This window comes from Carettochelys insculpta, chromosome 1 (assembly GCF_033958435.1).
Source record: "Carettochelys insculpta isolate YL-2023 chromosome 1, ASM3395843v1, whole genome shotgun sequence".
Lineage (NCBI taxonomy): Eukaryota > Metazoa > Chordata > Testudines > Carettochelyidae > Carettochelys > Carettochelys insculpta.
This window is the reverse complement of record NC_134137.1, coordinates 169,872,473-169,891,957: the sequence shown is the minus strand read 5'-3', so window position 1 is coordinate 169,891,957 and position 19,485 is coordinate 169,872,473. Positions and strand designations below refer to the sequence as shown.

Below are 19,485 nucleotides of genomic sequence, written 5' to 3'. Positions count from 1 at the left end.
ACGCTAGTGTAGACATAGCCAAAGTGTAGCATCCTGTTCCAGTATAGGTTTGTAGATTGTTGATAATGCACTGGAGGAGCTTGAGTTGGGGGCTATAGGTGATGACAAGTGGAGTTCTATTATTGACCTTCTTGGGCCTATCTAGGAGTAGCTGGTTTCTGGGTATTTGTCTGGCCTTGTCAAACTGTTTTACTGCTTCTCCTGGTGGGAAGTTAAGTTTTACGAATGCCTGGCATAGATCTTGAAGTTTTTGGTCTCTGTCAGTAGAATTGGAGCAGATGCAGTTTTATCTAAGGGCTTGACTCTAAATGATGGATCGTGTGATGTGTGCTGGATGGAAGCTGGAGGCATGTAGGTAAGTGTAGTGGTCAGTAGGTTTCCGGTAGAGAGTGGTATTGATTTGGCCATCAGGGATTTGTACTATGGTGTCCAGGAAATGGATCTCTTGTGTGCAATGGTCAAGGCTGAGATTGATGGTGGGGTGCAGGTTTGCAAAATATCGGTGGAATTCTTCAAGAGTCTCTTTACAATAGGTCCAAATGATAAAGATATAATTGATATAGTGTAAGTAAAGGGTGATAGGGATAATAGGAGATGATAGCTGAGGAAACATTATTGTAGGTCAGCCATAAAAATGGTAGCATACTGTGGGGCCATGCAGGTGCCTCAAAAATGATAAGAGTTAGGACTACCAACTTCAGAATACAGCTTTCTCCTATCATAACTTAAAGCAACATAAAGGTTTGGCTGTGCCAGTAAATGGGATGTGCTTGGAATAGGATTGCTTCTCATAACACCAATCAGAAAAAAGACAGAATCGACAAATCAAGTATAATCAAGTCCTTAAAACTGACAGAACTGAGAGAATGTCGAAAGAGGCTGAACCAAGATGAGCAAGAAAAATAGGATGAACCTGGAATAGGATTGCTTCTCAATTAACACCACAGAAAGAGGATAACATAGAGAAATTTGGAGTAGTGCTTTGTTTTTCCACAGTTAAATCATTGCATAGGGTTTGAAAACTAGAAGAAAATATTATTGGAAACCAGATAGACTAAAGCCCTTTTTCTTAAAATACAGTCAATGGTAAGAGTTTTATAGGGATGAAGAAAAAAATACATTTGATTGAATTCCCATTAAAATACTACCCTCCCCCCAAAAAATTAACAACCCATTTTTTAAGAAGTCCGAAATGTAAGTCAACTTCATAAAAATAACCCCATACAAAAATACAGTAATTGAACTACAGCATGTACATTTCCCTCGTATATTCCAAAAAATAGAAGAAAGTAATTGAGCTAAGGACCTAAACAACACTGGGTAAATCTGCTAGTTTAGAATATAACAAGGTAACCACGTCTACACGGCCCTTTAGCACAGTGCTGCTGCCAGCGGCGCTATGCCAATGACAGTTCAAGAAATTGCAAATGGAGGATCATTTGCAAACTCATGGGGCTAATTAACATAGCCGTGCGAGATTTCGCTGTTGGCGGGAGATGGGGGGGTGTGCCGGCAGTACAGATGCCGTGTGGATGTGCCTTTGCCACCTAATACCTTCCCCCCTGGCCCTGTAGCCAGTCCCTTTTAGGCATAAGGGGCTGGCGAAAGGGGCGGGGGCGTTAGCTGGCACAGGCATGTTTGCACAGCCTCTGTACTGCTGGCACCCCCCTGCTGACAGCGGAATCTCGTGTAGCTATGCTAATTAGCCACATGAGTTTGCAAATGGCCCTCCATTTGCAGCACTGTGCTAATGGACAATGTAGACATGGCCGGTGAGACCTTCTTGTCACAGAGGACTAGGAGATGCTATTGTTAACCTTGTAACAGTTAGGGTTGCATGAGAAAGCTCAGATTTGGGGTTTGTTTGGGAGTTACCAGTAAATTCAAACCCCAGGAATAGGGTGTTTGTCCTCTTGGAGCTTGTGCGAATGGTATTTGGAGTGGGCAGAAATACCATGTACTATGTACGGACACACTGTCCCTGATCCAGTAAAGTGCTTAAGCGGTGCTTGACTTTAAGTTGTCTTCAGTAGGACTGTGCCGTTGGCAAAGGTTGAGCACCTGCTTAAGTGCTTTGTTAAATTGGGAGCAGAGCGTGCAGCACCTTGCAGGACCGAGTTGACAGTTGCTTTTGTGATTTTTGAGTTACTCACTTTTCCCCTTGCTGTTCCTTCCGCAGCATTTCTTTGCCTCTGGGCCTTCAGCAGGAGTTGCGTGCTATTAGAATTGCCTTTTAGGAGGAGGAGGTGCTTGCTTTGGACGTGCGGAGCATATGATAATCAATATATTTCCAATGTTTCTGCTTGTTTTTCTCTGCGTAATATTGGTGAATGCAAAGGGATTTTTTTCAAAGGACTGTGGCTTTGTAAATGATAGATAATGCCCTTCATCCGGAAGCCTGTCATTATTGTGGATGCATGCAGCACTGCTCTGAATGCAAGGAAAGGGTACCGTCATGTACGATGTAGTCTGTATGTATTTTGCTAAGACAGCTGTGTAGAAAGAGAAGGATGATCTGAATGCAGCAGTGGCCATATATCCATTATCAGCAATAAATGTCCAGATGAAATGAGTATGTCTCTGAGGAGAAATATGTATGCTTAAAGCTATATTTATGCTTTTATTTAATGTCTCAGCACAAAAGTAGAGTAAGAAATGTCTTTAAATAATATTTAACAAATAATAGAAACGTATAAGGAGGGAAAGAAGGATTTCTTGTGAGCCTAAGTAAGCAGTGTCACATTTTTGGGTGCAGTGCCAACCATGTGACAAATAGGTGCTCTTGCAAATATGCTTTTCGGAAAGCAGGAGAAAATGAGATGTTGCCTTTTTCCTTTATTTGGTAAGTGAACAGCGAACCAGGGTGCCATTTCAGTGATAAAGCTGGAAACTATGAGAGGCCTCTTCTCTACCTGTTAGCTGTTGGCAAATGCATGAACCAAATATTATCTTCAGCTCTAATCATCCATTTTCAGTTCAAGGGAATTGCAAATACCTCTTCAGTAGTACTTTGAGAACCCTACTGAAATTGGAAGGAAGAGATGAAATCTCAGATTTGAAAGCTGACTTCTTGCCTGCTAATTTCTTTCTTGCTATTGAGAAGACTACATACTATTCAAGTTATTTTTATTTTTAAGGGGGACTGGATTGGAATCTGAGGATCACATCTTGTTCAGATAGCGTTTGTGTGATAGAAAGTTGTTAGAATGTAGTGACTCTTTGGTGTACTGCATTAAATGAATTTGATGGTGTCATTGGACAGGTGTTCTGTTCACAAAAACCAGCACCACAGTTATTTTCCTTGAATTGCTCTGGACTGAATTGTGCTCTCCTGTACAGTTTGTCTTTGCTACGCACATAACCTAGGCTCTCACCTGGATTTTAGCTCAATTTCCCTAATATCTGGATAGAAAATTCTCTGCCTCAGATTTGAGGGTGCTTTAAACCCATGCGTAACAGGGTCACACTCGCTACAGATATCAGAGAGGTAGCCGAGTTAGTCTGTGTTTTCAAAACAACAAGAAGTCCTGTGTCACCTTATAGACTCACATATATTTTGAAGCATAAGCTTTCGTGGGCAAAGACCTCCTTTGTCAGATGCATGAGTGGGGGTTCCAGAGGAGGGTCTAAATATAGAGGCTCATGAAAAGGAGGGAGTCCCAGTCAAGAGGAGGGCCAGAGTTGGCAAGGTCAGTTCAACCACAGAAGATGTGGCCCATGATAAGTAGCTAACCTGGACATGTGAACATCAAGAGAGGAGAAACTGCTTTGTTTTAGGAATTAACTCTTTCAGCAGTGCACCATCCTAGTGGTGTCTCACTCACTACCTTCTCCATCTTCACAGTTAGACCCATGTCACTTCTGCACTATGGCATCCACTTGTGACTCTGCCCTCTGGCTGTACTTGCCCCACTGCTTCAGAGGACTGTCAGCTTCTGGCTTAATCACTCACCTTAGTGGCTCGCTACAGTCCTCAGTCTGGCCTTTCCTCCAAGGGCGAACTGCAGTCTAGCTTAGCTACTCTCATCACAGGCAAGTGGAAGGCTACTCTGGGCCCCAATCCAGGGACCTCTTAACAGCTCCATTATTACCCTTTTAGAGTTCTCTGCTGCCTGCTTCCCTGGGCCACTTCCCTGCAGACCCTGCACTTTCTTTGCCCTCTGGATCAAGGGCCCAGTCTTACAGTCATCAGCCAAGAGTTCTCCTAGCCTCTGCTGACCCTGCCCAGCATTGCTCTGCCTTTTCCAAGAGCCAGTTCTTTTCCTTTTCCTGTCGACTTCAAGGAGAAAACAAGTCCTCTCTACCCCACAGCCTTCTTATAGGTCCCACCCTGGCCCTGATTGGCTGCTTTGAATCTCCACTTTGATTGGTTCTCCATAAGCCGTTTTCTGTGTTGGATGGGTTCTGCTCATCCTCCCTGGCCTGCTTTAATCCCTTCCGTGCCAGAGTGGGGCAGCTGCCCCATTCCATCAGCTTTACTTTTCTGGAAGTCTGGGTGAGAGTCTGCTCACTTAGGCTAGAACCAGCCCACTTCGCAGTGAAAATGAAGACAAAATTGTAGAATTTTCTCATTCACCAAAAATAATCCTGAATATCTAGGCTGTAATGAGACTTTTTATTTATCATGTCCCATTGTGTGCTCTCTTTAGTGAATGAAGACATACCAAAGAGACTTTCATATTGAGGGATGGGGAAACACAATCAGTTAACTTATTTCTATGCTGAATTCTCCCCACAATTTGATTTGTGGAGGTTGCATTGGGGTAAATCCAGTTTTCACTTTTGTATTTGAGTCCCCTCTTAGTTTACAAAGTGAGACTCAATCATATAAAGAGCTATACAATGCCTCTTTCAGAATCTCTTAAGAAGCATCTTCTGCATCCCTTGTCTTGTGAAGAATACTATAGATGGGTCACTTACCAATGGCTTCCCTTCAAAAGTGTGGGGGAAAAAGTGGTGGCATTTTGAAATGTACGAAGATTTGACTGGTGAAAAGCTTAATTTCCATAGCAACATATGCGTATGAATCCTGCCATACTGATGGGGCTGATCAGAAGAAAACTGAAGTATTTGTTATCTGGTGCTGTTGAAGACTCTTCTGTATCTCCTATATGAAAAAGAAAACAAACACTTATGTTAGAAACGTTACTCGAGAGAAGTAGGCTCTGCTTTTGGAAATCAGGAGGCACAAATTTAGGTACTTTGGTCATAATAGGCATTGAAATGAAAATAACCTTGATAAAGTTGTTATTGGAGGAATGGTAAAAGGTCATTGTAGTAGGGGGTGAACAGCAAGGAGATGGATAATTGTGGAGTAGGTCACTGGGAGGTCAACTGCTGCATATGCAAAGTAAGCTATAGATTGAGAAGGCTTCCAAAAATGCTGCTATATCACTAGTACTCAGACATGAACAAATGGACTTTGCTTACGTTATCTTTTGCTTTGGTCCCTAATGATTTGCAACATATTTTTTGTGAGCACCATAAAAGAATATTGGTTTACTTTTCAGATTATTACAGCAAGAGACATATTTACAAATGTTGGGGGGGAAAAAACCTGCTAAACTGTTTTGCTACATACTTTCAGGGCATTCATAGAGATAAAATATGAGGTCAGGGATAACAATTTAATTGTTGGGAATTGGTTCTGAGGGCCAAAGTTAAATATCAACCCAGAATATTGTGTAATTGCACAGACTTCTGGCTACACTGGCTTTATGTGATGGGACCCAGGAAATCAAAGAAGTGGGCACTTAAATACATGAACAATGTAACGCTATGGCATTTTGTTGATGTCATGGCTTATTACTGCTGTATTAAGCTTGTTACCGGTTGAGTACAGGTAGGACTGACACATTAAGACAAACATACAAGTGTTGAGTACCAAGAGTAAGTGCCACGAGACTTCTTGTTGTTCACTAAAGTGAATAGTTACCTTTGTCTTGTCCAATAGATATGCACTAGGTGGCACTGTTGCGGTGCAAGAAAGATCTTAATCAGTGTTCCATTTGTTACATCAGTCCCACACATTTAGGATATTATAGTTGAGAATAATCAGCATTATAAATATGATAGCTCTTTTTAAAATAGAAAATACACGTGATCATCATGTAATGCAACATACACTCGTAATTTTTTTCTCAGTCTCAGTATTCAGACAGTTACATACTGTGGTTTTTATTAGAATTGCACATATAATTTCACCTACATTACACAGAAAGTTTCTAGATGGCCAATATTGCCAGAAGTAATGTTGAGAAGGTAATGTTGTATCATGTTTTTTGCTTCCTGGTTGCAAAGGAGAGGGATAGTAAGTGAAATGTTTTTAGATTATGATGCTAAAAAGAATGAGTTCTGCTGCAGTGGTATTTTTTGTTGTAAAATTGGTAAATTTCCAAGAAGGAAATTTCTTTTTACATATTGGTGTAGGATATGAGCCTCCTGGAGTAATTACATCATAGCATAGAAAGGGAATGTGTAACTTTTGAAGGAAATACATTGGCTGCTTTGTTTTTATAGAAACTCATCTTCACTGGTCCTAGAGGTGGTGTTAGCTTGTCCATTCTCCACTGACTGTGTAACACTAGAAATGACTGCTGAAGGAAGCATGAAGGTGCTTTAGAACTTGTACTCAGGAAAACTCGGATGTCTGCATTTTTGTTGTACTTTTCAACAGCAAACATATGTCAGTGTTGCTTCTAGTTTAATAAACTTTATTTACATGGAAAATAATCAAGACAGTATCTATCTGTGTTCTGATGTCAGCTGCAAGCTTCAATAGCTGTTGCAAGTATAGTAACACCACAAAACACATGTTCGGGGAGCAACCATGACATACTAGAGCAGATGCCAACGTTGGGGCAGCAGGGTGTTTGCTAGATATCAGGATCAGGATGGTGAGTTTGGTGAATTGAAAAGAGGTTTGACTGGTTACTGGTTATGTTCATATTGAGAAAGGGTTCACAGTTATGGAATAGTGTTGATGAGTGAGTCTGGAGGTAAGAGTAGGCAGGGACGGGATTATAATAGGAAAGTTTCTGAAAATTTGGATATCTTTGGGACAGGACTGACTTTATTGGTAACTTGCCGAGACCAACCAACGTGAGTTTTTCTAATACAAACATAGAAATTGACAAAAAGCAGAAAAATATCATAATCCAGGAGTTTAAATTATGGAATGATCCCAAGGAATAGGAGTTGAAAAGTGTTTTTTTTTGCCCCCAATTGTTCTTCTATTTGGAGATAATATTTCCTTTACTATTGACTGATTTCTGCCACACATTTTAGGACATGGTTGTAGTCCTGACTCCATTAAAATTATGATAGCAGTTTTGCCATTGATTTCAATAAGACCTGAATTCTGCACTCTAAACAGTGAAGCAAGCATGATTTAAAGAGAGAGGTTCCTCTCTGTTATATGAATATGTTAATGGGCCTCTATACTGAAAATACAATATCTTCAATAGAATAACATGGTCTAAAAATGTTTGCTATTTTTTTTCTTTTTAATAGAGGATTTTACTCCAATTCCATTCAAGGCTCCAGCTCCTCCAAAAATAGAAAGGAAGAATCCACCGTACACTGGATTTGGCTCTGAAGAGGATTCTCTGTGCTCCTGCTTGAGCCTTCTTCCCCAACCTCCCCAGAAAGATTTCAAGAAATTTATGGAGAAAGATAGGTATTTTAGTGAAAGATAATTCCAGTCATTGTTTTACTTCCTGGTTGCAGAGGAGAGGGATATTAAGTGAAATGCTACCTAATCCGTAAGAGTTGGTTAGCAAGACTCCATTTAGCATTTCTATGAAGTAGACAGATACTGTCTTCTGAGAAGTTAGAGTCTGATCAAGTTCCCATTAAAATAAATGCAGACCCCATTGACTTCCTGTGGGCTGTGTTTACACTTACCAAAAACTTCAAAATGGCCATGCTAATGGCCAGATCGAAGAATACTAATGAGGTGCTGAAATGCATATTCAGCACCTCATTAGCATGTCGCTGGCCGCGACACTTCAAAATTGGCGTGTTTCACTCCCGTGCAGCTCGGCTACATGGGAGTCCTTTTCGAAAAGACCCCACCAACATTGAAATCCCCTTATTGGGGTCCTTTCGAAAAGGTCCCCCATGTAGATGAGCCACATGGGAGCGAAACATGGCAATTTTGAAGTGCAGCAGCCGGTGGCACGCTAAAGAGGCGCTGAATATGTGCCTCATTTCAGTGCCTCATTAGTATTCTTCAATCTAGCCATTAGCATGGCCATTTCAAAGTTTTTGCTAAGTGTACCTGTAGCCGTGGAGTTGTATCAGACTCTGACGGAAGACCTACACTTGGAACTAGTGTTGTGATTCTTAGCTGAAGTGGACATGGTTCTGCTAGCACTCATTGAGCTATCCTACTAAAAAAAGTTTATATAGCTGTGGTAGCACAGGCAGTGGCTAAGGATGTTTGGGGCTAGTTGCCCCAACTATGACCCAGCCGATGCTCCTGTGGGTACATAGTTGGCCTGACTAACCCATGCTGCTGCTCCCCATTCTACCAGGGCTCCACTACTATTTGTAGCAGAGTACCAGAGAGGAAGCCGTGCTAGTCTATACACTACCAAAACAAAAAGCAGTCAAGTAGCACTTTAAAGACTAGCAAAATAGTTTATTAGGTGAGTTTTTGTGGGACAGACCCACCACTACCTCCTGGGCTTCCTGCAGCTACTTAAAAAGCCCCCAGCCATTGGCTTTTTTTGGGCCGATCTTGTGCCATTGGCTTTTTTGGGTCGATCTTGGAGTAGCTGGTCTCTGGGTATTCGTCTGGCCCTGTCGATTTGTTTTTTTACTTCTCCTGGTGGGTAATTCAGGTTTGTGAATATTTGGTAAAGATCTTGTAGTTTTGGTCTCTGTTGTTGGCACATGATGGCACATAACACCACTGGTCATCACCTACAGCCCCCAACTCAGACCACTGCAACGAATTATTAAAGACCTACAACCTATCCTTAATCAGGATGCCACACATTAACACATGGTTTAAACCGGGACGGGAACTTTCTGAGTCACTATAAGGGCTCCTCTGCATACTTGGCTTAATCTAATTCTTGACCTCCCCCCCTACCCCTCCACTCTCTGATTTGCTCACCTTGATTATCTTTTTCTGATTTGTCCTCCTTGCTTACTGTTTTTGGTTCTCTGTGCCTTAAATGTTGAGTCTGTTCTGGTCTGGCTATGGTCTGAAGAAGTGGGTCTGCCCCACGAAAGCTCACCTAATAAACTATTTTGCTCGTCTTTAAAGTGCTACTTGACTGCTTTTTGTTTTGATATTTGTAGTACGTAGATCAGTGAGAGTTAGTGTGAGTACGTCTACTTGAGCTAGGATTCACACTCCTGCCCTCCACCTCAGCTCCAAGTGTAGGCAACTAAAAAGAATTTCAAAAGATCCGCAGACATGATATCTGGATATTTCCTGACAGTTCCTTTCTTTGCTGGCTGGTTTTCACGCATGGTTATGCTGTAGTTAACATGCAAACATTAGCACCTTTCATTTCCATTGGGGATTGTGCCATTATTTGTGAGTTCCAAGTGAAAGGCAAAGCTGCATGGCGGATCTGAGGTCCGTTAACCAAGGGGTGAGCAAACTTTTTATGTCAGGCTCCACTTTTCATTCCTGCAATTACAAGGGGCCCCACACAACCTGTCTAATGTAATTCAAACAGACGGAAATTTTCGTTATGTTAATATGGAAAAAAAAAGGCAACTTTCCACAAGTGAAAGAAAAGTAGTACGTAGAATGTACAAACTTTATTAATCAGTACATAAATGTGAATACACAGATATAAAGACAGTAACTTATTTCAACATTTTAATGAGCTAGATGAACCTGAGACTTAGCAGCCAATCGTGAGGTACCTGCCTTTTGAAATTTCACGCCCCCCTGACTTTGCTCACCCCTGCGTTAACCCATCGGTAAAGCCTTCAAAACAGGAGAATACTATCTGAAGACTTAGTAATATTTTAAAAAACTAATGGATATTTTTAAACAATTACTGTCTAAAACTTTTCACAAATAATAACCACCTGGAAAAAGAATCTGGCGACATTTTCTGGAGAAAGTCCTGACATGTACATTGATTGGTATTCAGATCTGAAAATGAATCCCTCCCAAACATGTTTTTCCCCAAATTACATTTCTGGAAATAAACTTTGAGACTGATTTCCAATTAAGATTGAATACAAATGTAATCAGAGAAACAACTGTGCCCTGAATAATAATGCCTTTCTAGCTGGCTGACCCTATTTGCTTTGTTCATCGAAGATGAAAACTGTTTTTGAAAAACTATAGAACTTCATTCCATTTTCTTCAGATCAAGAATAACACAGTTTATTTCACAAAATGGGTCTCTAATGGATGAAAAATTTCGTCTCACCATGTACTGAATTCCTTGCCACTTCTTCTGTCCTCTTAGAAAAGGCCTTGAAAGTAATGTACTACGCTTTCTTGCAAAACTTATTACCGACAATCCCATTGACAAGGATCGGCAGTTCATTATTTCTTATTTTCTGAGTGATGACGCAATTTCAGTGTTTGAGACCCCCCAGCGAAATACAGGTAAGTGAGAGTAAACCTCTGCAAGCAGTTCCAAGAGCTCTGCTGCTCTCATTGAAACGTCGTGATCATTAAACTCTATGGCTGAACATAGTCCTAATGGAAGCCTATGCAAATCCTTTTGAATTCAGTGTGATCTGCATCCACTTCTTGCAGGCTTGACTGTGATCTGTTGTTTTACCCTAACAATAATTTGCTATGCTAATTTATAATTGATGACACTTAGGCTGTGGCCACACTAGCCTCTCCTTTTGGAGGGGCTATGGTAATGCAGCACTTTGGGATATGCTAATGAGGGGCTGCTATGAATATGCAGCCCCTCATTAGCACAATGACAGCCCCACGTGCTTCGAAGCTGCCAGTTTTGAAACGCATGCCACCTGTGTAGACCGGGGCCTTCCAAAACGAACCCCCTGATTTCAAAAGCACGTTCTTCCCAAAACCAAATGGGAATAAGGGGCTTTTGAAATCAGAGGCTCGTTTCAAAAGGCCCCCCGGCTACATGGGTGGCATACATTTCAAAACTGGCAGTTTTGAAGCATGCGCAGCTGCTATTATGCTAATGATGTATTACATATTCATAGCAGCATCTCATTAGCGTATCCCAAAGTGCCATACTACCATAGTCCCGCCAACAGGAGGGGCTAGTGTGGCCACAGACTTAGAATAAAACTGTTTGTTTTAAGACAGCACTTCACAGCATTTAAAGATGTTGGCTCCTAAAGATGATGGCACACAATCTATTTGCAAATCTTACTCATGGTAATTTGCTTTTGCTATAGGTAACGTATGGAAACTGTGTCGCTGTAACTGATGGTGAACAGGGATAAACCCACAGGAAATTTAGGACACTGGGGCCGTGTCTACCCGAGCCCCAAACTTCGAAATGGCCACGCAAATGGCCATTTCGAAGTTTACTAATGAAGCGTTGAAATGCATATTCAGTGCTTCATTAGCATGCAGATGGCCACGGCACTTCGAAATTGATGTGCCTCGTGGCCGCGCGGCTCATCCCAATGGGGCTCCTTTTCGAAAGGACCCCGCCTACTTCGAAGTCCCCTTATTCCCATCAGCTCATGGGAATAAGGGGACTTTGAAATAGGCGGGGTCCTTTCGAAAAGGAGCCCTGTCGGGACGAGACGCACGGCGGCAAACCGTGTCAATTTCGAAGTGCCTCAGCCGCCCGCATGCTAATGAAGTGCTGAATATGCATTTCAGCGCTTCTTTAGTAAACTTCGAAATGGCCATTTGCATGGCCATTTCGAAGTTTGGGGCTCGGGTAGACGTAGCCTGGAAGTCATACAGTATTTTCTGTATGTTTTGCAGGACCAATATTATTGTGCTACCTATATGTTTTCCAATATATAGAGGCACAGTATGAAAACAAAGTTGTAATCTATTTTAATGTACATAACAATTTCTTAGATACTATACAGTTTATTGGAATTTGAAGGGTAAATTTGGTCTTGTGCCAGCAGCTCTCCTAGTGACCTGCTACAGTGACATTGATTTGAATTCCAGGAGACGGCTCATCCAGCCTTTCTAGTGATGCACGGGCTGTACTTCAAGTTCTTGTCCATATGTATTTCACTGTTGGTGAGCATGCGTCTGATACAATTAAGTACAGATTCTTTTGGCCAGCAATGTCCTTTGGAGACCTGCCTGTGGCTTGAGTGTTCCTGTGCCTGTGAGGGCAAAAGGGGAGAGTGACCCTGCCATTTCCTTCTCTCTTCCTGTGGATATGGGTTGGAACTTGCAGTGTTCAAGCTTCTTTGCTCAGTGTGTGGCCTGTTCTTTAGTATGTAAATAGTTCTGCATAGTTAGATACTTAATAGTTAGTTAGCTAATAGTGCTATTTCTACAGATTTTTTTATAGCAATTCCCTTTTTCTTTGTGGAAGGCAATTCACTCTTTTTGTTTTGCTGTGAATTAGCTCTTGTAAGGATATCGGTTATTACAAGTGAGCAGAAATCTCATGGCTTCAAAAATTCTTCCTGCAAAGCCGTAGTGCCTTCCAGGGATAGGCCCACCAGATGCTTGCTGGGTCTGGGTGAGGTGCACATAACAGAATCACATACCATCTGTAAATGATTTCCTCTGAGAACCAAGGAGCTAGGGAGTGTTCTCTGAAAATATTCGCCCTGGAGAGATCAGTGCATCCCTTTTCAAACCAAACACCAAGACACCTGGAGCAGCAGTTTCTGAGAGTGTTCTGGCTGCCTCCTTAACTAATAATGACAAAGTGAGAGCAGAAGCAGTCAAACTAGGAAATGCTGCAGTAAGGGTGAGAGAAAACGGGGCCCCATGGGACCATCTCTCACTCCAGCGTATTCGTGATCCCTGAACTGTTCAGGGGAGGCTCCTCCCCTACTCTGGAGTAACTAGGACCCAGGTGGTACCTATATAACATAAGAACAGCCAGTCTGGGTCAGACCGAAGGTCTATCTAGCCCAGCATCCTATCTTCCGACAGTGGCCTCCCTTAGTCTCATGCCATGTGCCTTAGCTGACCAGAGTCCCCAGTGAGCAGGAGCAGAAATGGCCAATGCAGAGACCTCTGGACACTCAGAGAATTTTCTCCAGTTTTCAGTGGACTTTCTCTGCCCTGTATTTAAATCGCTGTTTGTCCCTACACACCTCTCTCCCTCCCTCCCTCCTATTCTTTTCATCGCAGCGGCTCTTCATCTCTGACCCCTTACCTTGTCTCCCTCATGCTTCTCCTGTTAGAGTCCTCACCTTCCTTTTTCTTTTCCTTTGCCCAGTCCCTTCCCAAGAAAATCTATACCCCTAATACTCCCCATACAAAAATTAAAAACTTATACAATTAGCATAATGTTAGCTGCATCTGCCACCCACCCTGGGAGGAAGGCCTTCCCCCTTCCTCTCCACAATTTTGTGGAGGGCACAACAAGCCCCCACAACCTGGGGCGGGTGAGCAGGCACCTGAACTGTGCCTTGAGGTGGCCCCAGGCGTGCATGGCCTGCACGCTGGCATGGTTCAGGCATGTGTTGAATAGTTCTCAGCTGGGGTCCAGCTGGCCAGAATAGAGCTTCATCAGCCACAACATGAGGGGATAGGTCACATCTCCCACGATGCAGAGTGACATTTGCATGCCCCCAACCACCGGCTCCTGGCAGAGAGCAAATGTGCCTGCCTCCAGCACAGGCTGGAGTTGTGAAACACACGGGCGTCATGTGCCCAGCCTGACCACCTGATGTAAATGTCCATGAACTATCCGAGGTGGTCAATCAGGGCCTGCAGCACCATGGAGAAGTAGCCCTTCTGGTTGATGTATTTGGCCACACTATGCTCTGGGGCACAGATTGGGATGTGGATCCCATAGATGGTCTCGAAGCAGTTTGGGAACCCCAGGGCAGCGAATTCAGCCATGACCTGGTCAAGGTCTCCCACACAGATGACCCTCCATGGCAGGACTGTGTTGATGGCTCTCACGGCCTGCAGAGGGGTTGACTGAACACACACAATAGGGACTGAGGGAGGGAGTACCTGGGCCATTGGAGGGTCCTGGCCCCTTCCCATCTGCTCCCCCTTGATCTCTCTGGGAGCCCCCCTGTGAGGCTGCCCCCCCGGTAGCTGGGCTGTATGAGGGCGGGACGACATGATCCCCCGGAGATGGGGCTTCCCCCAACCCTAACTCCATTCCTCACACTCCTGACCCCTGTGGCAGGATGTCCTCCACCCTTCCCAGGTGGGTACAATTGCCCGAGAGTGCCTTACCTGAGTGAGGAGGACCCCAACTATAGACTTCTTCACAGTTGTCCTTACCCCTTCTCCTGAGCCTTGAGATGGGGGTCAAGACCCCCCCCCACCCAGTGCAGCAGGAGCCCCCTGAGGAGGAGGAGGAGGCGACAACCACAGTGGTGGTTTTCCACTGACCGGTAGCTTGGGGTGGCGAGCTTCCACAGGGTGATGGCGACCCACTATTCCACGGGGATGGCGGGCCACAGCTGGGTGTTGTGTCTCCAGAGGGCGGGGCAAGCCAGGCACAGAGCTCCAGGAAGGTGGCCTTCCACATGCAGAAGTTTTGGAGCAGCTGCTGGTTGTCTCACTGCTCCGTGACCAGCCGGTCCCACCAGTCAGAACGGGTGTGGTGTCCCCAGAGCCACCTGTGCACCTGGTGGGGGAGGGGAGCAGGTGCAGGTGTGCAAGTCCTGCAGCGAGTAATTAGTCAAAAAGAAACACCCTCAGTTGCAGCGGCTGGCAAGATCCTGCAGACTGGATCCAGCCCAGGGGCTGCATCAGTCCCAGATACTGTTTGTATCCCAGTGCTTGGGTAGCAGTGGTGGCCATGAGCTGGGGGCTTTTTAAGTAGCTGCAGGAAGCCCAGGAAGTAGTGGTTGGGCTGGGAGCTGAGCCAGGAGCCCTTTAAATTGCTGTTATTTTAGGAGCTCTCAGCTTGCACTGCTCTGCTCTGCCTGGCCGCTGCTTGTGGTATCTGTGGCTATTTGAAAAGCCTGCACTCCTGCCACTGTCCCGGCAACAATGGGGCTGGGTGCTGCGAACCTTTACATGGCCACAGAAACCTCAAGCAGTGGCCAGGAGGCGCTGTAGGGGTTGGCAGTTGGAAGCCCATTATGAAGCAGCAGTTTAAAGAGCTCTGGGCTTGGCTCCCAGCCCCCACTGCTATTGCACTGTCTGGCCACCTGAGCTTCCTGCAGCTATTTAAAAGTCCCCAGCTCCCGGACCCCACTGCTACCGTGAAAGCGGAATATAATAGTGTGTGGGCCAGTGTTAGGTGGGCTGGATCTTGCCCACCCCTGGGATGAGGCAGAGGAACAAAGATGGGAGGAAGAGAACTGGAGGGACACTTTGGCAGAGACAGCTAGGAGGGGCTGGAATGGGTCTAAGTAGGGGAAAATAATGATAAGCTCAGACCAGATGAGACTCAGGCAGTAATGGTAAACTGTCCCTTAAAAAAAAATGAAAACTTGTTCATCCCCCTTTTACTCACATAAAAATAAGAACATAAGAACATAAGAATGGCCATACTGGGTCAGACCAAAGGTCCATCCAGCCCAGTATCCCGTCTGCCGACAGTGGCCAATGCCAGGTGCCCCAGAGAAGGAGAACAGAAGACAATGATCAAGTGATTTATCTCCTGCCATCCATCTCCTGCCCTTGTACTGAAGGCTAGGGCACCATACTTTACCCCTGGCTAATAGCCATTTATGGACCTAACCTGCAAAAATTTATCGAGCTCTTTTTTAAACCCTAATAGAGTCCTGGCCTTCACAGCCTCCTACGGCATGGAGTTCCACAGGTTGACTGTGCGCTGTGTGAAGAAAAATTTCCTTTTATTAGTTTTGAACCTACTACCCATCAATTTCATTTGGTGTCCTCTAGTTCTTGTATTATGGGAAAAGGGAAATAATTTTTCTATATTCACTTTCTCCACACCATTCATGATTTTATATACCTCTATCATATCGCCCCTCAATCGCCTCTTTTCCAGACTGAAAAGTCCCAGTCTCTCTAGCTTCTCCCCATATGGGACCCGTTCCAAACCCCTAATTATCTTAGTCGCCCTTTTCTGAACCTTTTCTAATGCCAATATATCTTTTTTGAGGTGAGGAGACCACATCTGCACACAGTACTCAAGATGTGGGCGTACCATAGTTTTATATAGGGGAAGTATGATATCTTTTGTCTTATTATCTATCCCTTTTTTAATAATTCCTAACATCCTATTTGCTTTACTAACTGCCGCTGCACACTGCGTGGATGTCTTCAGAGAACTATCCACTATAATTCCAAGATCCCTTTCCTGATCTGTCGTAGCTAAATTTGACCCCATCATGTAGTACGTGTAATTTGGGTTATTTTTTCCAATGTGCATTACCTTACACTTACCCACATAAAATTTCATTTGCCATTTTGCTGCCCAATCACTCAGTTTGCTGAGATCTTTTTGTAGTTCTTCACAATCCCTTTTGGTTTTGACTGTCCTGAACAACTTGGTGTCATCTGCAAACTTTGCCACCTCACTGCTTACCTCATTTTCTAGATCATTGATGAACAAGTTGAACAGGATCGGTCCCAGGACTGACGCCTGGGGAACACCACTACTTACCCCCCTCCATTGTGAAAATTTACCATTTATTCCAGCCCTTTGTTTTCTGTCTTTTAACCAATTCCCGATCCATGAAAGGATCTTTCCTCCTATCCCATGACCGCCTAATTTACATAAAAGCCTTTGGTGTGGGACCGTGTCATAGGCTTTCTGGAAATCTAGGTATATTATGTCCACTGGGTGCCCCTTGTCCACGTGTTTATTAACCCCTTCAAAGAATTCTAATAGATTAATTAGACACGACTTCCCTCTGCAGAAACCATGCTGACTTTTGCCCAACAATTTGTGCTCTTCTACGTGCCTTGCAATTTTATTCTTTACTATTGTTTCTACTAATTTGCCTGGTACTGATGTTAGACTTATCAGTCTATAATTGCCAGGGTCTCCTCTGGAGCCTTTTTTAAATATTGGAGTTATATTGGCCGTCTTCCAGTCATTGGGTACCGAAGCGGATTTAAAGGATAGGTTACAAGCCACTGTTAATAACCCCGCAATTTCACATTTGAGTTCTTTCAGAACCCTTAGGTGAATACTGTCTGGTCCTGGAGACTTGTTACTATTCAGCTTATCAATTAACTCCAAAATCTCCTCTAATGTCACTTCAATCTGGGAGAGTTCCTCAGATTTGTCGCCTAAAAAGGCTGGCTCAGATTTAGGAACCTCTTTAACATCCTCAGCCGTGAAGACTGAAGCAGAGAAATCATTTAATCGCTCCGCAATGGCACTGTCTTCCTTGATCGCTCCTTTTATATCTTTATCGTCCAAGGGCCCCACTGCTTTTTTAGCGGGCTTCCTGCTTCTAATGTATTTAAAAAACATTTTACTATCATTTTTTGAATTTTTGGCTAGCTGTTCCTCAAAATCTTTTTTGGCTTTTCTTAACTACATTATGACACTTAATTTGGGAGTGTTTATGTTCCTTTCTATTTTCCTCACTAGGATTTGACTTCCACTTTTTAAAAGCTGCCCTCTTCTCTCTCACTGCCTTTTTAACATGGCTGTTAAGCCATGGTGGTTCTTTGTTAGGTCTCTTACTGTGTTTTTTTATTTGGGGTATACATTTAAGTTGGGCCTCTAGTATGGTGTCTTTAAACAGTTTCCATGCAGCTTCCAGGGATTTTAGTTTAGTTACTCTACCTTTTAGTTTCTGTTTAACTAGCTTCCTCATTTTAGTGTAATTCCCCTTTTTGAAATTAAATGCTGGAGTGTTTGACCGCTGCGGTGTTCTTCCCCACACAGGAATATTAAAAGTTATTATATTGTGGTCACTATTTCCAAGCGGTCCAGTAACAGTTACTTCTTGGACCAGATTCTGCGTTCCAGTCAGGACTAGATCAAGAATTGACTCTCCCCTTGTGGGTTCCTGTACTAGCTGCTCCAAGAAGCAGTCATTTAAGGCATCAAGAAATTTAATCTCTGAATCCCGTCCTGAGGTGACATGTACCCAATCAATATGGGGATAATTGAAATCTCCTATTATTACTGTGTTTTTTATTGTGATAGCCTCTTTAATCTCCCTTAACATTTCAGCATCACTATCACTGTCCTGGTTAGGTGGTCGGTAATATATTCCTAATGCCATATTCATATTAGAGGAATGAATTGTTATCCATAATGATTCTATGGAACATTTTGATTCCTTTAGGATTTTTGTTTCATTTGATTCTATATTATCCTTCACATATAGTACCACTCCGCCAACCGCACAACCTGTTCTGTCTTTCCGATATAATTTATATCCCGGTATGATAGTGTCCCACTGATTGTCCTCATTCCACCATGTTTCTGTGATGCCTATTATGTCAACTTCCTCCTTTGATATGAGGTACTCTAGTTCACCCATCTTATTAGACAGACTCCTAGCATTTGTGTAAAAGCACTTTAAAAAACTACCACTATTTATATGTCCGCCTTTCACAGACGCCTTGGATTTTTTTATATGCGATCGTTTCACATCTGATCTTGCCCATATATTATTTCCCACGTTCCCTATCTGACTAACTTCTAGGGAATCCCTATCTCTGGAGCCTCGTGTAAGAGAAGTCTCCGTCCGATCCATGTGCTCCCCCGCACCAATCGGCTTTCCCCCACCTCTTAGTTTAAAAACTGCTCTAGGACCTTTTTAATGTTTAATGCCAGCAGTCTGGATCCACCTTGATTTAGGTGGAGCCCATCATTCCTGTATAGGCTCCCCCTACCCCAAAAGTGTCCCCAGTTCCTAATAAATCTAAACCCCTCTTCCCTACACCATCATCTCATCCACGCATTGAGACTCTGAAGTTCTGCCTATCTACCTGGCCCTGCACGTGGAACTGGAAGCATTTCAGAGAATGCCACCATAGATGTTCTGGATTTCAGTCTCTTTCCTAGTAACCTAAATTTGGCCTCCAGAACATCTCTTCTACCCTTCCCTATGTCATTGGTACCGACATGTACCACGACCACCGGCTCCTCCTCAGCACTGCCCATAAGTCTGTCTAGATGCCTTGAGAGATCCGCAGCCTTCGCACCAGGCAGGCAAATCACCATACGGTTCTCCCAGTCATCACAAACCCAACTATCTATATTTCTAATGATCGAATCCCCCACTACTAAAACCTGCTTCTTCCTAACAGCTGGTGCTCCCTCCCCCGGAGAAGTATCCTCGGTGTGAGAGGATACCATAGCACCCTCTGGAAGGAGGGTCCCAACTATGGGATGGTTTCCCTCTGCTCCCATTGACTGCTCTCCTTCCCCGAGCCTTTCATCCTCCGTAACAGCGTCAGGACTGTCAGATTGGAGGTGGGACAGCCCTACTATGTGCCGG

At 43.7% G+C, this 19,485-nt stretch overlaps 1 protein-coding gene across 1 annotated transcript in view; it reads left to right on the top strand.

Annotated features, from left to right (window-relative positions):
* EFHC2 (EF-hand domain containing 2) overlaps nucleotides 1–19,485 on the top strand; it is a 101,227-nt gene that overhangs the window by 51,574 nt on the left and 30,168 nt on the right. The window contains exons 8-9 of the mRNA XM_074983402.1: nucleotides 7,513–7,678; nucleotides 10,449–10,591. Of these exons, the coding sequence (XP_074839503.1) occupies nucleotides 7,513–7,678; nucleotides 10,449–10,591 (309 nt within the window). The remainder of the gene's footprint in view (nucleotides 1–7,512; nucleotides 7,679–10,448; nucleotides 10,592–19,485) is intronic.